Raw genomic sequence first — 19,151 nt, forward strand, 5'->3', positions numbered from 1 at the left:
TGATCATTCTTACAAATTTCTTTTGAATTAAGAGAATCTTATTGAGATACGTGGGACAGGTTGCCGCCCAAACAGTACTGCAATAAATAATGTAAGGAGAAATGAAGCAATAATAAAAAGTCAAGAAACAAGAATGATTTATCAATGAACCAACTCTGTTCAAAATGCCAAATGACTTCATGATTTTTTTTACAGAGAAGATTAACCCTTTCATGCACAGCGGTCACTCCAGTGGTCAGTTCTTCTCCAGCTGTTCTCTTGTATATTCATGAGTTTTGTTGTTTTAGTTCCAGATCAGCCGACACACTGGACGCTTATGCACCATCCCATAATACACTGACATTCATACAATTACTGTAACTTTGCTGTTCTTGATAAACCTGATCTGCACTAACATGTTTGAGTGGAAATCAATTGCTAAATGTTATTAGACTATAATTAATGGTTTTCTTAAGCAATTTTTTTTTTCACATCTCTGTGAAGTAATAACTAGTATTAGAGTATGATCAAATGGGAGTATTAGCAGCATTAAAAATGTTTTTAATTCATAGTTTTCACACAGTTTACCACTTTCTGATGACGGGTTTTAAATACATTTTTCTTTGTTTCAAAAATTAAACACATGTTGTCCAGCTGAGTGGACATTTTTATAACTCCATGAAAAACAGGTTCATAAAAAATTTCAATAGCATTGTTTTTTTTTTCATGTCTAAAAAGGAATAAAATCACTCAAGAAAAAAATATTGACTAAGGTTCTCATAATTCATGCATGAAAGGGTTAATATGACATTTCCAATTCAATTTTTCATCTACAATAACACCCAAAAATTTAATGTACAATACCTGGGTTATTTCAAAGTTATCTATGAATATTTTGTTGTTTTCCTTGTTATACTTCTTGTTTTTGTTACAAAATATGATAAAATTACAGAGTGGGGAAGCAAAATTTACAATGAACATTTAGTTGTTTTTTCTCAGCAGGCACTACGTCAATTGTTTTGAAACCAAACATATATTGATGTCATAATCATACCTAACACTATTATCCATACCTTTTCACAAACTTTTGCCCATATGAGTAATCAAGAAAGCAAACGTCAAAGAGTGTGTGATTTGCTGAATGCACTCGTCACACCAAAGGAGATTTCAGAAATAGTTGGAGTGTCCATAAAGACTGTTTAGAATGGAAAGAAGAGAATGACTATGAGCAAAACTATTACCAGAAAGTCTGGAAGATACTATTAAAGAAGAATGGGAGAAGTTGTCACCCCAATATTTGAGGAACACTTGCGCAAGTTTCAGGAAGCGTGTGAAGGCAGTTATTGAGAAAGAAGGAGGACACATAGAATAAAAACATTTTCTATTATGTACATTTTCTTGTGGGAAATAAATTCTCATGACTTTCAATAAACTAATTGGTCATACACTGTCTTTCAATCCCTGCCTCAAAATATTGTACATTTTGCTTCCCCACCCTGTAGATTTTTGGGTATTGAGAGAGAGTTTATTCATTTGAAACCATCTAGAAATAGACGATAGTTTTTCATTTGCTTCTCTAATCAGTGTTGTTAATTACCTCTGCCAAGGAGGTTATGTTTTTGCCAGGGTTTGTTTGTTTGTTTGTTTGTTTGTTTGTTTGTCTGTCTGTTTGTCTGTCCGTTAGTGTGCAACATAACTCAAAAAGTTATGGACAGATTTGGATGAACTTTTCAGGGTTTGTAGGAAATGGGATAAGGAAGAAATGATTAAATTTTGGTGGTGATCGGGGGTGGGGGGGCCCACGGGGGGGGGGGGGGGGGGGCACTGATCAGCCTTGGCGGAGGTCTGCGCTCTCCGAGTGCTTCTAGTTTGTTAATATCTTCAGTGTAATTTTTGTATTTCACTAATTCACCCTGTGGGCCGGATTGGACCCTTTGGTAGGCCGGTTTTGGCCCCCGGGCCGCATGTTTGACACCCCTGTTTTAAAAAGTAACATTTCTGCAGATGTGTTTCATAAAGTGCAGTAGAATTCTCCAGTTTGTGGGTGCGACAGAGCAGCAGCTACAGCCGACAAGCTCACTTCCTATTTTCTGATGTTTTGTCCGAAAAAGGCATGTGTTAAAGTCAATAAACTACAGTTTTTTTTTTTACTGGAAAATAAAGCAGGACTTTTCCTGAGATGTGACTGAGCCTGTGGAAACACTTGCACAGGTTCTTCAGAGCTTTAGTTCTGGTTTTGTTACCTCCGCCAAGGAGGTTATGTTTTTGCCAGGGTTTGTTTGTCTGTCCGTTAGTGTGCAACATAACTCAAAAAGTTATGGACAGATTTGGATGAAATTTTCAGGGTTTGTTGGAAATGGGATAAGGAAGAAATGATTAAATTTTGGTGGTGATCGGGGGTGGGGGGGCCCACGGGGGGGCCCATTTCCAACAAACCCTGAAAATTTCATCCAAATCTGTCCATAACTTTTTGAGTTATGTTGCACACTAACAGACAGACAAACAAACAGACAAACCCTGGCAAAAACATAACCTCCTTGGCGTGGGGGGGGGCCCACAGGGGGGGCCACTGATCAGCCTTGGCAGAGGTCTGCGCTCTCCGAGTGCTTCTAGTTAGTTTTATGCTCCAGTCTGCAGTGATTTAGTCTTATATTTAAGACTAGAAGCACTCGGAGAGCGCAGACCTCCGCCAAGGCTGATCAGTGGGCCCCCCCACCCCCGATCACCACCAAAATTTAATCATTTCTTCCTTATCCCATTTCCAACAAACCCTGAAAATTTCATCCAAATCTGTCCATAACTTTTTGAGTTATGTTGCACACTAACGGACAGACAAACAAACAAACAAACCCTGGCAAAAACATAACCTCCTTGGCGGAGGTAAAAAGAAATCATCTCACTGTACCAACATGTATGTGCAGGTACGTTTTCTGGACTCTAAGCACAATTAGCACAACATCTGTAGATTATCACTCATACCATCCACTCACACTTCCACAGAACATGCAATTAACACATTTATGACACGTTCATGTTCTCTTAACACAGTTTTAATCAATGACAAAATGATCCTTTCTCTCTTTCATTCCTGGACTCATCATGACAGAAATAAGACGCTAACACATCTGGGCTGAATCCTCCTCTTCTGTCCTGAAACAGCTGATATGAACGCATGAATAGTTTTAAAAACACTGATTTAACCCTTTCATGCATTAATTATGAGAAGCTTAATCAAGATTTTTTTTTTCCTTGGTGTTTTTAATTCCTCTTTAGGCATGAAAAAACAAACAAACAATGTGACTGAATTTTTTTTATGAACCTATTTGTCATGGCGTTACAAAAATATCCACTCAGCTGGACACCATGCGTTTAATTTTAGAAGCAAAGAAACATGTACAGGGTGGGGAAGCAAAATGTACAATGAACATTTAGTTGTTTTTTCTCAGCAGACACTACGTCAGTTGTTTTGAAACCAAACATATACTGATGTCATAATCATACCTAACACTATTATCCATACCTTTTCAGAAACTTTGGCCCATATGAGTAATCAGGAAAGCAAACGTCAAAGAGTGTGTGATTTGCTGAATGCACTCGTCACACCAAAGGAGATTTCAAAAATAGTTGGAGTGTCCATAAAGACTGTTTATAATGGAAAGAAGAGAATGACTATGAGCAAAACTATTACCAGAAAGTCTGGAAGATACTATTAAAGAAGAATGGGAGAAGTTGTCACCCCAATATTTGAGGAACACTTGCGCAAGTTTCAGGAAGTGTGTGAAGGCAGTTATTGAGAAAGAAGGAGGACACATAGAATAAAAACATCTTCTATTATGTACATTTTCTTGTGGCAAATAAATTCTCATGACTTTCAATAAACTAATTGGTCATACACTGTCTTTCAATCCCTGCCTCAAAATATTGTAAATTTTGCTTCCCCACCCTGTATTTAATGATATACTGCATAAAAACTATGAAATAAAAACATTAATACTGCTAATCTGATGTTCTCTCACATTTTAACATACCTGCATGGAGATAATTTGCCAAAAAAACAACATTTTTGTTAAAAAAACAAAAAAAAAGGTTAATTACAGTCTAATAACAACTAGAATTTTTTTTACACTCAAACATGTTTCTGCAGATCAGGTTTATCTAGAACAGCAAATTTACAGTAATGGTGTGAATTACAGTGTATGGGATGATGCACAAGTGTCCACTGTGTTGGCTGATATGGAAATAAACTGACAAAATCCATAAATATATAAGAGAACAACACCTTTGAACAGCTGTCCACTGTAGTGACCACTATGCATGAAAGGGTTAAGGTGCGTAAAAGAAGACGAATCCCATCTGATTTCAATCTTAATCTGACACAGAGCTGCTGCTGCTGCTGAAGTTTGTGCTCTTTCAAGGCCTTTTTGGATTGACTTTGTTGAAAACATCACTGAATATTGTCTAGATTAGATAAAACACCACAGATCTGTCTTTTCTTTCCCTTCTTTGTGTTTCAGTATTGTATTTTTTTTTTTTAACACATTTGAAGCTAAAGGTCATGTATCTTGGATTTTTTTATTGATCACTACTGCAGCTTTTACTGTACTTTTACTCAGACTCATTCACTTTTGCACTAAAATACACATTCAACACTCATGCAAAGACTGCAAAGTGGTTTATGTACAAGGACACTAAAAGGAAACATGAAAAATAACAGATTTTTTCAACACCATCAACTGCTAGAGTTATCAAAGATGTGCTGTCATTGACTTTGTGTTCGTGTTTGACAGAAAACAAAGCAGGTCTGTTCTGTTTTATAAAGGTTAACTAGTGCACTGACCTGTAAGGAACCACATTTGGGAAAAGATCTTCCACCTCCTGGACTTCATCACTGTCAATATTGAGGGTGGGATATGAAGGGGGGGGGGGGGGGGAGTAAAATCCACATCCCAACTCTGAGGGGCAACATTTTGGTCCCCCTGCATGGATATTTGTTATGTAATCACACATTTGTCCGGCAGTCACCACCAAAGTGTAACATGACCTCATTGTTCTAAGTGTAGGCAACATGATTCTGGGCATAGCAACATGATTTTAAGACTACTGAATTCCAAAATTACTAATATCTTCCAAAATATTAGTCCTATCAACTTGCCGTTTTTACTAGTCTCTTCCTTGACCAAAAATACATAAATATGCCAAACTGCAGCAGTCAGCTCTTTACGGATTTTGCATGATGCCCGAGACACACACACACACACACACTGAAAAAATCTAAATCTTACCAAATGTATTTTTCTCATTTCTAGTCAAAATATCTCATCACACTTAAAATAAGACATAATCACCTAAAGAGTAACTTTTCAGTGAGATATAAGAACTTAATTTTAGACAATAGATCTGGAAAATCTTATTTCAAGAAATCTCACCAAGATCATTTTCACTTGTTCCATTGGCAGATTTTTTTTTTTTTTGCTTAATTCAACATTTTTTTTTAGATCAATTCAAGCAAAAAAAAAAAAAAAAAAAATCTGCCAAAAGAACAAGTGAAAATTATCTAATTATCTTGGTACGATTTCTTGAAATAAGATTTTCCAGATCTATTGTCTAAAAATAAGTTTTTATATCTCACTGAAAAGTTACTCTTTAGGTGATTGTGTCTTATTTTAAGTGTGATAAGATATTTTGACTAGAAATGAGAAAAATACACTTGGTAAGATTTGGATTTTTGCAGTGCACACACACACACACACACACACACACACACACACACCCTACCCTCCTCCCTTTTTAAAATATTAGATACAAGTTTTCTGCATTTTGAGATGTTGTGTTAAATTAACAAAAATGCACCTTCGAGGAGCAAATCTGTAGAGTATCTGTTGCTTTCTATTAGAGTTTGTTTTATTTATTGATAGAGTTCTCCTTCCTCCTACATGTTCAAAATAAATAACAGACTACACTGATCAGCCGTAACATTCTGACAGATGTGGTATGAATTCAACCCACAGTTTTGCCGCTACAGACCTTTGAAATTTTGCCCATTATAAGTAAATGGTAAAAAAAAAAACATGAAAAAAATCCATTAAAAATTTGAACTCAGACCTACTGTTCCCAAAATGTAATCAGATCTGTTCTGCATCACTGGCAACCTACAAACCCAATTTGGTATGAACTGAACCAATAGTTTTAGTGCTAGAGTGTTAACAAACAAACAAACAAACAAACAAGTGGTTCCAGGCACAACAAACCCCGCCCCTCGCACATATTGTGTATTTTGGCATCGATCCAGCTGATGTCATCATGTCTGTGCATGTGCTGATGTCAGCATATTAATTGCCTCTATATATATGCCAAGTTTGAAGTGAACTGAAACAAAATTTATGTTTTTATAGACATTTGAAATTTCACTTATTACAGTCTACTCTCGTTATACCGCCAACTTCCGTTCACGGCCAAATTGGCGGTATAGCGAAAATGGCGTTACAACGGGTTGCGTCCATAATGTGCATGTCTTAACTATATGATGTCTATGCTGCCTCCGTTAACCCGTTCTAATTGCGTTTGTAAATAAATCTTGATTCTGTTATGTTGTAAGGGATCATTTAAAGTGGGGAAACATTTTAAGCATTATTATACCGTGTCGGGAAATGACACCCCATCATCTTGAGGCTTTGGCTTAATCCCACGTCCTCTTCCCGACATCCTGACCTACTGAGTGTTCTGCGATAAATGAACGTAGACCTACTCGTAGCTTGTCGCGATCAGCGTCTGGCGTGTTTGTTTCAGTGCATTGTTAAAATTTATGTGTACTCGATGGCAATCACGCTGGCGGTATAACGGTCGGGAAATCAATGGTATAAGTGTTGTTTGTGCATGGAACTGGGCTGGCGGATGGCGATAGGCGGAAATGGCGGTATAACGGCGGGCGGTTTAATGAGAGTAGACTGTATAAGTAAATGGGGGGTGGGGGTGGGGTGTTAAAATATTCATAAAAAATTTAAACTTGACCAACTCTTTTTCCAAAATGTAATGACATCTATTATGGGTCACTGGCAATCTATAAATCCAGTTTGGTATGAATTCAACCAAAGTTTGCTGCTATAGACATTTGAAAATTTACCCATTATAAGTAAATGGGAGAAAAAAAAGATTTAAAAAATTCATAAAAAATGTGAACTTTGACCTACTTTTCCCAAAAGGTAATCAGCTCTATTATGGGTCACTGGCAATCTATAAACCCAATTTGGTATGAATTGACACCATAGTTTTGGCGCTACAGTGTTAACAAACAAACTGAACCAAAAACAATAGCCCTTGCCTCCCCTTTTGGGGGGGGGGGGGGGGGGGGGGGGGGGTAAAAACCTATGAATTTACTCTGAGCTTTAATGAACATCTACATGATCTGTGAATATAGTGCAAGAACATACATGATTTATACTGAAAAATGCAAAAATACTGATGATAATATCACAATAAATGCTGATAAATCACTTAAGGCTGGCTCCCTGTGAGCTTCAGGATCGATTTTAAAGTGCTTTTATTGGTTTTTAAAACTCTTAATGGTCTTAGCCCTGTTTATTTGTCTGATTTGCTTTTAACATATGAGCCCTCTCGGACCCTCAGGTCCTCAGGTAGTCATCTCTTAACTGTTCCTAGAGTCCACACTAAGACTCGTGGTGAGGCCTAATTCAGCTTCTATGACCCCAAACTATGGAACAGCCGACCTGAGAACCTGAGGTCTGCAGCAAGTGTTCATATTTTTAAAAGTAAACTTAAAACTTCTCTTTTTAGTCTAGCTTTTAATTAAACCCTTACTGTAAACTTTACTTCGTTGCTTGTATTTTTATTTGCAACCGCAGGACAGTGGGGGGTTTTGTTGTGAAGCACTTTGTGCTACATGTACCATGTATGAAAAGTGCTATAGAAATAAAATTTGATTGATTAAGAAAAGTTGAATATATAGAAAAATTCATTTAGGAGCAGACAACAATCCCACTTTGCCATCAGTGGTCAGAATGTTATGACTGATGGGTGAATCTAAATAACTCCCTAACTGTGGGGTTTTGGGCAAAGCGTCTTATTAGCAGTTGTTAAAAAACACACCTAGTGTAACAAGGCTGCATCAGACCTCAATCTGCATCATAAAAACCAGACTAACAAGTATGAGAAGCTGCTGATCCGCCTTAAAACCCTGCGCTCGTGTTATCCGGCTGCATCAGTGAGAACAGATAAAGAGCAGAGTGGCAGCGACTCCAGTAATCACCTTACAACACCTCATTATCTGTAAAACACCAGCGAAAAAAAAAAAAAAAAAAAAAAAAAGGATAAAAAAAAAAGGAAACACACACACACAGGCGAAGCAGCAGGGTAATCACTTTTAAAGTTTTATTCATTACGCTGCAGTTTGACTACAGCATAAGTACAAGCATAAAATCTTTGACTACAACAGCACTTAGAGCAACATTTTTTGATTTTTTTCTTCTTTTCTGTAAAAGTATTGCAATAACAGACCTTAGGCCTAAAACCTATTACATCACAATTGCTTAAATAAAAAGAGGCAAAAATACACAACAATTTTACCTCTGCGTGTGGATACGTATATGCACCGTACGGGTTCTTGTGTACAGTCATATATGTATCTGGATTTGAGCGCAGAGGGGGGGAGGGGGAACGAGAAGGATTCGTTTTGTAAATAAAGCAAACTGATGTTACAAAACCCATGATGGAAGCAGTCCTATGGTAACTGTCAAGACGAGAGAATACCAAACTGTTGAGACGTTATCATTGTTATTATCATCATTATTATTATTAAAATCTGGAACGATAAAAACAGCTACTTGTTGTCAGCAGTTGAGTACAGACTTCTGTAGAAAGAGGGAGCGCGATGCGGGGAGAAATCAAAAGAAAAAATCAGTCTGAGCCCAAGTTAGTTCTTCAAGCTAGTGCAGGAAACGAAAAAAAAAAAAAAAAAAAGTCTATTAAGAAGAAGGAGAGCCGAGCGCCCCCCCCCTCCCAGCCAAAGATACAATAGAGACTTTTTCCAAATTAAAACTACACAACTGCCACTTATTTGGTGCTTTGAAGAGAAATGGCGCATTGCTATGTACATCGTCTATAGATAAGAATGAACATGCTCTGCGGTTATTGTACAGTGGAGTTATTTTCAGTACATACTGTAAATAAATGACTGCAGATTAAACATGACTTTTGTGTCAATATACTGTGCCACATATAACATTGTAATGTAAAAAAAAAAAAAAAAAAGAAAAAGAAAAAGAAAAAAAGGTATAATAGAAAAAGAAAAAGTTCAGTGACAGTTTTGACGGTGTTTTTTTTTCCATCCTCACTCGCTTCACGCTGGTGCAACTTTCCAATCATGACCAAAAAGAATCGAAGGTTATAAAATAATAATAATAACAATAAGGGAATGACCAGGTTTTTCTTTACGGTTTTTTTTTTTTTGTTTGTTTTTATATAATTTTTTTTTCTGAGTTCGACAATCGTGTGATCAGAAGCTGCCGATCGTCCTGGAGCTGAAATGCTTTAAACCAGAGTCGGGTCTACAGTTGAACAATGCTGCGTGTGCTGAACGGTTTCGTACTTTGGCAGATATACAAAACTACCGCTGAAATAAAACTCTGAAAATCTCCTTTAGATGAATGAGGACAGACGCGCCCGTCCGTTTTAAGGAAGTGCTCTCGTGGGCCGCGGGTTCACGCGACTGAGACGGCGTCTTTCGCTCTTTGTTCGACGGTTTTCACGAAAGCGAGTCGAGACGGGGGTCGTGGCGGAAACACCGGCCGATGCGTGCGATTTACAGGATGGGTTTTTTTTTGTTTTGTTTTTTTTTTTTTTTTAGAACTATACACCTGTTAGTCGATTGTGGCTGAAATCAAACCGCCAACCGGTTCCCAAACGATGGCAAGCACTGTGAAAGCTTGTTCTTAAAGAGGAATCCGATAAACGAGTGAATATCTTTTCTCAACAACTTCCTTAATCCAGAGGTTATCTCATCATCTTCTCATAACAGACTATTATTCATAGCAAAATATTATAAGTAGTAATTTGTGTTGCAACCATATTCTAAGCATACTTTGCAAACCATGTTTTCTCATAAAAAAAAGACAAAGCACGTTTTTAACTGTAGGCATTTACAAATTTGATGCTGCCTTCTTAAAATTCTTATATTGTCTATACATTATATTACATTATTCACAACTTTTTTTGTGGTTTCTACCCATTGGGTAGGATATGTGCATAATATATTCAAGTTATATACAGCACCTTACAAACAAACATAAAGAAAGACAGACTACTGAAAAAAGCACCGTTGGAAGTGAGGCACAACGAAGGTGGGAGCTTTTTGAGTGCAAGTGGGTTCCTATGTCTGCTCCACACGCGGGTCAAATTACTGGTTGAAATGGCTTCAGTTGCTTCACTTGGAGCGACTGTTTCCGTCCGACACAATGGGACTCGGAACAAAAAAAAAAAAAGGGGGCTAAAAACCCTCCGAGGTCTGAAGAGGCGAGCCAGCGTCTGGCTGCTGCGGTAACTAAATTTATAGTCTGTGGACTCTGAATCGAACGTGGTTTTGTCCACCTCGCCGCGGGACGGGATTCAAGCTGTAATCAAACGGGAGCTCGGCGTTCTCAAGAGCGGAATGAAGAAAGTCTGACTCCGCCGGACCCAAAAGCCCGCGCCGTCTGAGTAGCGCTTTACAAAAGGATAAAGTAAAGCTCCCGTGTTGCTGTTCCATTGTGTCGGGCGGGCGTCGCTCTGAGATCGAGCCTCTGCAGGGATCCCAAGCAACAGTTTGACTGATGTGTGGTCTGCTCAAACATGAACATTAGGCACCTTATTTACTCACATAATAGTAACATGCAAACCTCCTTGTAGAAAACATAAAATTCATCTTTATATCCTCCATTTACAAGCTATGACTGCGCGGACAGAACGAGCCAAGAAAACAACAGAAAGGAGGAGGAGGGAGAGGGAAGAGGAGTGGGTTGAAGCGGGGTTTCTGCGGTCAAAGGTCACCGGTGTCGGGACTGGACTCCAACGCCGATATTCGTAACGAAATGAAAATGTCGCAAACTACTTCGTAAATGAGACGAAACGCGCCCTCGGTGATAGACAGACCCGGCGCCTTTGACTGCAGAGGGTTCGGATTTCTTCGCCTTCTAGTCTGGGGGTGAGTCGAAGGGACGGGATGGACAGACGGACGGGGACGGGGAGGGGGGGTGGGGGGTGGGACATGAGAACCAGCAGTAGCAACAATAGTAGCAGTAGCAGTAGCAGCAGCGACAGCAATAGCAGCAGCGATGTAGAAACAAAACACACACACACACACACACAGAGCGAACTGTAGAGTCAGATGGACACGCTGAGTGGAAACACAACCGGGACATGTGCACACGTTCACACACACTGATGCTAACTGACCCCCCACCCCCACCCCCACCCCCACCCCAACCCGGAAATACAGTGGTGTGAGCAGAGTGTACAGGCAGATGTGAGCTCTGTCTGGGCCGTGGACAGGACAAGCCCCCCCAACCCGGTACCAACAGAACGAACGCCTTCACTAATTCAGAACCACAGGACGTTCCAGATCCTCATTCAGGTCCAAAAAAACTGAGGAGAACAACCAAACCAGCAGCTATGGCCCACTCCTCCACCAGAGTAGTAAACAGGTCACCGCTTTATGACTGAATCTGCATTTTCTTGTAGGGATGAAAGAAAAAAATGGATGCAGGAGAGTTGGTGATATTTGTCTTTTTCGAGGATTTGCGACAGATGTATCGTTTTTTTTAAACAGACTTTGATGATTTTTTTTCTTTTTACTGCTACGATACAGGATGTTACAGCTGCTTTTGTGAACGCAAATGCACATTCTACTGTTCTAAATGTATAAAAAGTAGACTTCACACAAATTTTACACATTTAGTGGTGCATTCTTTATATGTAAAGCAGTTTCCCTGAAATTCGATTAAAAGGACAATGTATCACCCGATGGACAGTATCGCTATATCTGGAACGGAGCCTTTTTACATAGAATTTCAATACTCAGACTTAATTTCTTTCATCCATAGAAGAAAACGGTCACATATACATTTAATATTTACTAAAGTATGGGCTTTTAAACAAACTGAAATGAAAAAAACAAGGTATTGAATGATTTTTCAAAGCTCTCACATTGTCTTTTCTATGTTTTGCAGCTTTAATGTTTCAGTAAACGTCTTTTGTCATCGTCGGACAAAGAAAATCTGTATTTCCATGTCAGCATATTGATATTTATGCGATGTGAGAGGAAACCCACCTCCTCTGGGTTCTGTTTAAGGCTTTAGAAAATAAAACGGAGCCAGCGATGGAAGGTTTTGGCCCATCACGGGTCCAACAACGGCGTCCATCTTTACATCCGTGTAGGACGGAGGAAGCTTCGTGCGGCTCCTTCGACTGATGCGTTAAAGCAGGATCAGTTTACGGTGTAAACAAAATCGGAGCGGTTTTACGCACATTATCCCTTTAAGTCCACCGGTGTCTTTTCGGATGAGTGTGGAAGTGGGCCACGACTTCAGCTGAGGCGTTACTAGGACAGGTGGAGGTTCTGGAAAAGACCTGGTGCAGCTTTAATGGAACACGTGGGGCGGGTTTGTAAGCTTTCGCAGCGAGGTCACATCTGCGCCGCGACAGTAACCACAATGCATCTGTGGCGTCTTAAACACACACTCCGCTGATTTCCAAAAACGAAAAAGCTTAATTAACGCGTTAATGCGGACAGCGCCAAGTAAGTAATACGTCCTTGAATCTCAAAACTCCGACGAAGCGGTCAGCTAATAAATCACTCAGAAGCGCACGTACGCAAACGCGCACACACACACACACACACACACACACACACACAATGCTCCTGCAGGGGCATTAAGTGCTTTTCTGTGTTGTTAAAAGGTCTAACCAACAAACACTCATGCACACGCACACTCACACACACACACAGAGGGAAAAGAGGACTGCACTAGCACACACTGCCAAATAAGGGCTCCACTCCAGTCTCCACTTTAAAGGGCTTGGCGGACTCTGCATCATGTGAACACACTTTTTCTGCACACGGATGGGAGGAGGGATGAGGATCAGTGTTTACCGGAGACACCGCTAGAAAGCCGGGATGGGAAAGAGGTTAATGGGGGTGGGGGGGTGGGGGGTGGAACGCAAACAAGATGGAGAGACAGAGAAAGCGCAAGAGCAGAGGAGAAGGCAACGATGAGCAGAGAGAAAGGCTAGTTTTCAAAAAGGTTTGTTTTTCTTACAAAAAGGACCCTCCCATAGCCCTTGACTTCGACCACAGACAGTTTTCGTTAAAACCTGATTGCTGTGCTGGCGGATGCAGACAGGAATCTTCACTTTGTGTGTGTATGTGTGTGGTTGTTTTTTTAATTTTTTTTCTATTTTCGTATTTTGTGGCTTTAGAGACGTGAAGACGGAGAGCTGAGCCTTCTGGGTTGTTTTTTTTTTTTCAGGTTTTGTTTTGTGTTTTCGTCGTCATGGCGACGTGGTTCGAGTTCGGCGTGGCTGTTGGCAGAACGCACTGTGCATGTCGAGATGAGCGGTGAGAAAGGGGTGGGGTGGGGGGGGTGGGGGGTGGTGCAGGAAACAGGAAGTGTCAGGTGCTCAGAGGTCAGGACAGAGGTGACGGCGAGAGGGAAGCGGCTAGCGAGCGGCGGCTGGAAGGACGGACACCGAGATATGTTCGAGTTCCGTTAGAGTTAGTCGAGTTAGAATCGGATTTCCCGGGAGAAATGAGTACTAAGAAGCATGTCGGGATGGATTAGACACCAAGTCGGGAAATCCATCTCCACGTTTTGGGAAGTAGGGAAGCGTTTGTCCGTCCAGCTGCCGGATGCGGAGCCGATTCCCTCCCGGCGGTTGAAGTGTACACAGAGGTGACGGAGTACAAGGTTATTCTCTTACTAAGTCTCACTGTGCCTGTGGTGTAAGCAGACAGAGATGTCGTAGGCTGGGTACGAGTATTTGTTGCGATTTCAAAAAAGGAAGGACATAAGCTTATAATACTTGTTTTTTTTTTTTGTTGGTTTTTTTTGTTTTTTTTTTTTTTGCTCCCAACTGTTTAAACAAACTTTGGAGCCAAAGTTCAGTCAGTCAGTCCATTCATGAAAAGGACAAAAAGAAAAAAGAAAAGAAAAAAACAAACATCATCACATACGTAGAGCATCATTTCCCTCTTCTCTTTTACAACAAAAAGATAGTGCAACTTTTAGATAACTTTTCTTTTTTTGTGTTTGTGTTCTGAATGTTAGTCATTTTTCCCCCTTGTTTTGCTTCCTCGTGAACCTTGGCACTAAGATTTGGGTTTGTGAGTCTCTTGTTTTTGTTGCGTTCTCTATAGTCCTTGATTCTCAGTTCTCGCTTTGTGCACAGATCCCGGTCCGAAAAAAAAAAAAAAAAGGAAACCTCCTCAGTTCCCGGGGACAGAGCCCTGAGGGGGCCAAAAGGAAATCATTTCAATCTGTGCTAGCAGTGTGTTTCTTTCTCATATGAAGGAAAAAAGCCTCTCCAGCGGTGTGTGTACATCCTGCCCCAGCAGTGCTAGCTGTTTGAACTCCGAACAGTAGAAAGAAACAGGAAAGTGAAATGAAATCAACGCTTGGTTCCTCTCTTTCCTTGTTTTGTTGTAGCTAAGGTTGATATTTCTTTGTGCATGGGAGTGTGGAGAGAGAGACAGAGAGAGAGAGAGAGACAGACAGAGAGTGGTAGAGCGAGCACTGCCGACAGGTGAGCAGTGAACGGGACAGTTTTCAGTCTGGGGTGGGTGTCCCCACCTGCCCCCCCTGCCCTTTTCTTCACACCAGGTCCTCCGGTTGGCCGTCCTTGGCCTTGGCAGGTACTGTTGTGCTTTCTGATTGGCTCTGCTGCTGGATCGTCCTGCTCCCCGGGCCCCCTGGTCCCCCCACCCTCTGGTTATTGCTGTGCTGGTGTAGAAAGAACGCCGAGCCGGGGTAGTGGCCCATCACTTCGCTGTACGCCGGCGGGGGGCCCTCCATGCGCCCGTGGCTGCTGGAGTTGGCCGCGCTGATGCCCGAGTTACTGCTGGGCGGCCTCGGACCGCCTCCTCCGATTCCTCCCCCTCCTCCCCCCACCCCTCCCAGGCTCCCGCCTCCTCCCATGTCAATCAAGTCACTGTCGTAGATGGTCCGGTTGGGCGGCGCCCGCACCGACTCGCGGTTGAGCTCCATCTGCTGCTCGGGGTCGCGGAGCTGTAGGGTGCAGGGTCCTTGGTAAGGTGGGGGCTCCTCGCCGTCTGACAGCGAGATGGTGGGCGGCAGGTCGATCTGATGCTGCAGGTACGGGTACGTGGGCTGGAAGCGGCTGAAGCGGTCACGCTGCATGAAGGAGGGAGCGGTGAAGCGATCCCGGGCCTGGGGGGCGTATAATACCTGGAGAGACGAGGAGATAAAGAGGAAAATGGATTCAGAACGCTTCAGCGGCCACCGAGCGCCAGGCCTCATATGGTCAAACGATGTCAGCAAGTCAATATCACAACATTAGGCAGAATATATATCAGATATCACACATCGGCCGGCATTATGGAGGTGTCAGTCCTCACTGGCCTCATGATTCGATTACGATCCGTCTGTCAATAATTCAACGCACAATAATTTCTGGTCGATGCGTTACGGTGCAGCTCAGGTGGAAAACGGCAGAAAACACGGAGCCACAAATTTGTAATGGTATCCCCAAAATATTTTCTGTTTGAGGCAGATTTCACAAACAAGTGCATCTTAACCCTCAAAGACCCAACAGCATGTACTGATCTAAAACATTTAATGAGCTCTGATCCACTAAACCTATCAACACAGTGAAATAATTCAGGTAAAATGCAGTTTCTCAGCATCAGATATTCTCTGTAGTGAACATGGAAACACTGTCATCTTCTACAACATTAACTCACCAATAAAACCCATGTAGTTTGATAAATGACAATGGCTGCAGATGCATGTTTTTATGTAGAATTCATTATATATTTTGCTGAAAATGTGATTTATTCTTCAGTTTTCTCTGGTTTGATATAATAACCTTTGAACTGACTCTGAGATTTTGTGCACATCTACATGATCAGTGAATTAAATAAAGGAAAATACATGATTTTCACTGCAAATGCTAATATTTGGGTGCTTCTGTGAAACTGGGTTTGTTTTGGTACCTGGCACTTTGCCAGCTTTTTTAGACCCAATAATAAAAGAGAAATTTAGACATATTTCCTCCCAGGACGAACCTACTGATGACCTCAGATAAATGCAAAAATTATACTCTTGATCTCTGCCATCCCTAAATTAATGAGTTTTTAATAAAATATTTGAGCCAAAAGTAGGACCAAAATTGGGACAGGAAAAGCTACCTAGGTGTCAGTGCATTTGATCTGAAAATATGGCTGTAAATGGTCTTATATACTGGTATAAATAAAGACGTGTTAAATTTGACGATCCTAGTGATTTTTCTAATCCAGACATGTAGGTTTTTCATGAATCTCAGTCTCATTCCAGGTTTCGTGTGTAACCTATTGTGTCCACTGGCGTTACATGCAGAACCTGCCCATTTAAACACAAATAAATCATGAGTCATTTTTGTGAAAGACTCTTTCTTGCATAATTAGTTTGATTCCCAAAATATTCCTATGAGAAAATAAAAAGATATTAGAAAAAATAGTTGCATATAATTTTCGCGTCCTTTTTACCGTGTTACATGCAGATTCTTGTACAAAAACAATATAAAAATGTGTTTTATCAGAAAAATCGTTTCTCTTTTATCTCAGTAAACATTTATTTTTAAAATACACCCAAAGTGCTTCCAAACTTGCTCCATAACATTAGTTTACGTCTGGTTTGAATTTTTAACCCCTCTGACCAGTTTCACAGAAGCACCCATATGATGATAAACCACTTGGTAATGATTGAATGTAGAAAAAAAAAAAAAAAGTAGTTCTGGGTCTTTATAGGTTAATTCCGTTCATAAAATCCCAAACATACAGACGTTAACAGACCAGTGAAGGAGCTTAGGGTTCAGTTTCCTGTTCAAGGACAATGCGATGGTTTGACAGGAAAAGCTGCAGATGCACCAAAAACCATCAGCTCTGGTTCCTTCCAACGTATAAAAGTACAGTGAATGTTGACGCACAGTTCAGTGACAGCTCACTTACTTTACAAGCTAATCGATACCTGTTAAATTAAATATTACACTGGTCTACAAGTAAAATGCTTCCAGAAAAAAGGTAGTGAAATTTTACCATGTGTGAGACACTGATAAAGAAAAGTCCAGTCAAAAATGCTATTTGGCTGGAGTTTGCAAGATACAGTCTTGGGTCCAAATGTGAAATTCGAGAATTAACGAGAATACGGGTTTAACTCAAAAGGAATATTTGTGTCAGAGCTACCGGGTCTACTTCAAAACACTGTCTGCACATGACAATACATTCACTTTACAGGGTCTATCTAATGGAAAATGTATAAATCTATTGTATAAACAGAGTAAGTATTTCAATACACTGATTAGAGAAGCAAATGAAGAACTATCGTCTATTTCTAGATGGTTTCAGATGAATAAACTCTCTCTCAATACCCAAAAATCTAATTTTATCACATTTTGTAACAAAAATAAGAAGTATAACAAGGAAAACAACAAATTATTCATAGATAACTTTGAAATAACCCAGGTATCTTATGTTAAATTTTCGGGTGTTACTGTAGGTGAAAAATTGAATTGGAAATCTCATATTAATCTTCTCTGTAAAAAAAATCATGAAGTCAATTGGCATTTTGAACAGAGTTGGTTCATTGATAAATCATTCTTGTTTCTTGACTTTTTATTATTGCTTCATTTCTCCTTACATTATTTATTGCAGTACTGTTTGGGCGGCAACCTGTCCCACGTATCTCAATAAGATTCTCTTAATTCAAAAAGAAATTTGCAAGAATGATCAGTTTTTCTAACAGACTCCACTCATCTGCTCCTCTTTTCAAAAAAATTCAATCTTCTCTCAGTTTTTGATGTGAACGTTTACCAGACCTGTGTCTTCATGTCCAAATATGGTCACTTAACTCATATTCTTCCGAAAGTTTTTCACAATTTCTTTATGTTGTCTTCTGTTATTCACAACTTTCCGACACGATTTTCAAGCAAATTTTATCTTCGGTACTGCCGAACTTCAGTCTGTCAGTATTCTCTGAAATATCTTGGACCAAATCTGTGGAATAATCTACGACCTGAACTTCAATCAACATCTACTTTATCATTGTTTAAAAAGCATCTGAAAAGGACTTGAATTCATGAAAAAATGTCCGGCTGTGTATCACTTGATTTGTATTTGATGATTTGTAATGTGGATTACATTTGTATTGTTTTTACTTAAGTTTATTATTTCAGTTATATTGTATTTTTTGATTCTTTTTTTGTGTACTGTTCTTTTCAGGGGAGGTATTCATATAAGCCTTCTTTTTGGCTTCTAACCTCTCCTGCACAATTTTGTTACTTGTTTGAATGTTGTTGTTTTTTCTATTGCTGTTTTTATTTTGTGCAAATAAAATAAATAAATAAAATAAATAAAAGTATTAGACCATCCTCGTTTTCTTCAATTTCTTGTTCATTTTAATGCCTGTTACAACTGAAGGTACATTTGTTTGGACAAATATAATGATAACAACAAAAAAAGCTCATAATAGTTTAATTTCAGAGCTGATATCTATCCATTTTTCATGTTTTCTTGATAAAAACCAAAATCACTTCAGTTCTTACATCAATATCTATGGCATTGTACTGACAAAAACAGTGCTTTTAGGCATTCCGTGTTTTCTTTTCTGTCAGTTTTAGTCACATGATACACACCGGAGTTAGAACTTGATTGCATAACCATTGTTTTCGATGACTTTTGATGGTCTAATAATTTTGTCCACGACTGTATATGACTCTCAAAGAACAGCAATGGCAATACATGAGCATATATCATGTGATTTTTAAGAAGGTTTCCTGTTGTTTTAATGGAATATGACATGTGGAAAACAGCTCAAAGAAAGACACTAAATCTGATCATTAATTTGTCTGCGCATACTCTGTCAATATGCGTGGGGAAAAAAAGTTACTTTCCAGTAAAAACAGCCTGTTTAGGT

At 39.8% G+C, this 19,151-nt stretch overlaps 1 protein-coding gene across 4 annotated transcripts in view; it reads right to left on the reverse strand.

The window, feature by feature from the left end:
• Nucleotides 1–8,350: 8,350 nt before the first annotated feature.
• ldlrad4b (low density lipoprotein receptor class A domain containing 4b) overlaps nucleotides 8,351–19,151 on the reverse strand; it is a 647,819-nt gene continuing 637,018 nt past the window's right edge. For all 4 annotated transcript variants that reach the window (XM_030159286.1, XM_030159284.1, XM_030159285.1 and 1 more), the window contains one exon: nucleotides 8,351–15,428. In XM_030159286.1, coding sequence (XP_030015146.1) covers nucleotides 14,835–15,428 — 594 coding nt within the window. In that variant the 3' untranslated portion in view covers nucleotides 8,351–14,834. The remainder of the gene's footprint in view (nucleotides 15,429–19,151) is intronic.

Source organism: Sphaeramia orbicularis, chromosome 16 (genome assembly GCF_902148855.1).
Source record: "Sphaeramia orbicularis chromosome 16, fSphaOr1.1, whole genome shotgun sequence".
Classification (NCBI taxonomy): domain Eukaryota; kingdom Metazoa; phylum Chordata; class Actinopteri; order Kurtiformes; family Apogonidae; genus Sphaeramia; species Sphaeramia orbicularis.